General features: G+C 66.9%; 1 protein-coding gene across 2 annotated transcripts in view; it reads right to left on the reverse strand.

The window, feature by feature from the left end:
• The window catches only part of GSE1 (Gse1 coiled-coil protein), a 46299-nt gene that overhangs the window by 19386 nt on the left and 24283 nt on the right, over positions 1-2630 (reverse strand). For both annotated transcript variants that reach the window (XM_040633230.1, XM_040633231.1), the window contains one exon: positions 131-455. In XM_040633230.1, coding sequence (XP_040489164.1) covers positions 131-455 — 325 coding nt within the window. The remainder of the gene's footprint in view (positions 1-130; positions 456-2630) is intronic.

A 2630-nucleotide genomic window follows, 5' to 3' on the forward strand; every position in this document is an offset into this window, starting at 1 on the left:
GGCGGGGAGTGTGTGGTAGCGAGTGAAAGACTCAGGAGGCAGGGCAAACTGCAGGCTATGAGCAAATCCAAGCGTGAAGACCCCCGCCCCTGGGTTCCCTGGCACTCCCCGACCCCGCCGAGCCCCACACCTGGCGCTCTCCGGCCTGTGCTCCGCTTCCGTGGGGACGGGGGGCCGGCCCATGTCCAGGTGCTGCTCCAGCACCTGCTGCCGAAACTCCGACACTTGCGACTGCCGGTCCTCCTTCTCCTGCCGCAGCCGCCGCTGCCGTGCCAGCCACTTCTCCTCCTCGTTGGTGCGCTGGATCAGCAGGGCCGTGGCGGTGCTGCTGCCCGGCAGCGAGAAGATGCTGTGGTTGGACAGGAGGCTGGGCACGGTGTGGTGGGGGGTGGGTGCGGGGTGCAAGGGGTGCTGCATGGGCTTCGGTGCTTGCAGGCCCGCCTCCTTCAGCTTCTCTGTGGGGGGGAGAAACCGCCACAGCAGGATCTCAGCACCGGGGCCCGGCCCATGCCTCCCCCTTCTCTCCACCGCCGCCTGACCCCAGGGGCGCTATGGATGCTTCAGGAAGCACGGCCTCCGGGGATGCTTGGTGGCTGGTGGGCACCGCTCCTGATCGGACCCGCCGCGGTGCTGCCGCGGGCTCGCACTGGCTCAAGAAAGCAGACTGAGTTCTCAGAATCCTGCAAGCCCCTTGTTAACAAGCCATTATCAACTGACGACATATACCCGCGATGAAACAAAGTATGTTCAAGACAAAGGCAAAGAAACACTCAAAACGCATTTCTCCCTTCCTGATGCTTTCACTGCATTTTACTATCATGCGTGACGGGATCTACGTCTCTTGGTTCGGGGGCCCACTGGGCACCTCTCCCCAACTCCTGCCTGGCTCCGTGACCTCGCGTTTGTAGCCTACGATGGGCCACGCGGCGCATCTCTGCACAGAGGCCGGCAGCTGGCCGCCGGGGCCCCGCGGTACCTGCTCGCGTCGGGGTCAGCTGCTCTGAGGGCTTGCTCCGCTCCTCGGCCGCGTGGCTCCGCAGCCCATGCAGCTCGGCCACAGGCAGGAAGGCCGGCTCCAGCGCCTTGGCCGCCAGCAGCTCCTTCTCGCGGGCCCGCTGCTCCCGCTGGCGCTCCAGCTCCCGCTCCCGTTCCCGTTCCTTCTCCCGCTCGCGTTCCAGCTCTTTCTCCCGCTCGCGCTCCTTTTCCCGCTCTCGCTCGCGCTCCTTCTCCCGCTCGCGGTCTGCTTCCCGCTCCCGCTCGCGCCTTAGCTCTTCATCCAGCTGTAGCCTGTGGTGAAGTGGGAGGAGGAGGTAACGGCCGCTGTGCTGGCGCAGGGGGGACGAGGCACGGGCCCCGAGAGAACTCCCGGGGGCGGGAGACCAGCACTGTAACCTGTGCCACGACAGCAGACGCGCAGGCCTCCGCTTTTATGAAGTCACCGAGAGACTTGAAGTCCCCCGGACCGAGCTTCACAGCACGTGCTGCTCGTGCCAGGAGGCTGGCGACGGACCACCGAGCCGCCAGGCACCGGCTGGGAGCGCGAAGTCTAGCACCCGTCCCTCCCCACCTCGTGGGTGAACAGACCGCGGACACGAGCGGCCGAGCCAGGCCCTAGCGCGGGCCACGCTGCGCTGTCAGGCAGCAAGAGCAGGGACGCCCCGGCCCAGGACGTGGCTTACCTCTCGGCGCTGAGGCTGGACATCCGCTCCGAGTGCAGCGCAGCCAGGGACGAGTGGGAGAGCTCGGGGGGGTAGCGGACCCCAGAGAGGTGGAGATGCATAGCAGATGGGTGCAGCGGGGGCAGGGAGCCGGGGGTGGGGATGGGGTAGAAGGGGGACCGGAGGGCTGACAAGCAGTAGGAGTCATCCATCCTGTGAAGAGAAGATGGGGCCCAGTGAGAACCAGAGTTCAAGGAAACAAAGCCCAGGCCCATCCAAAGGTACCCCCTAGCCAGGGCGGAATGGCCGGGAGCCTCCACAAAGGCCCTGGCGACAGAGGCCACGGCCAGCCCCAAAGCCCAGCCAGGACCCCTCCAGGCCCGACCGCAGGCCCCCTATGAGCAGCAGCCCCTGCTCTACAGACACGTTGGGCTGGGACCTGGGAGGCTCCTGCACGGAGCAGAGACGGGGGACACGCTTGCCCTGGGGCTTCCCAGTCAAGCAGCAAAGTGCTCCCTCCTCTCCGTGAAGCCATGCACTGTGCCACCAGCAGGCTGGCAGCGACACAGGCAGCCACTGGGGCAGCGGCAGCACGGCTGATGGGGGACTCCCACCAGGAGCAAACCCCTAACGGCTAACTTGTGGAAGGCTGGGGAGCCTGGCCCCAGGACATGAGGGGACTCCGTGGGGTGCCTCACCTGAAGGCTGGGTGGGGGAACGGGTGCGGGGCCAGGTAGCTGGGGTGGTAGTAGGCGGCGGCGGCGGCAGCGGCGGGGTCCAGGCCAAGGGGAGGCAGGGAGGACATGCGGAGGTCCTCGGTGGTGTGGTAGGGCCGGAAACTCCTTAGGTAGTCCTCAGTCACGGTGCTTGGGGGGACCACATGGTGCACAGGCCGCTGGAGGCTGCGGGTGGGGACGGACAGATGGACAAGGGGAGGACAGCAGTGAGCAGAGCTCCTGCTACGGGCTGGGC

Source organism: Ursus maritimus, unplaced genomic scaffold, assembly GCF_017311325.1.
Source record: "Ursus maritimus isolate PB19 unplaced genomic scaffold, ASM1731132v1 scaffold_19, whole genome shotgun sequence".
NCBI lineage: Eukaryota > Metazoa > Chordata > Mammalia > Carnivora > Ursidae > Ursus > Ursus maritimus.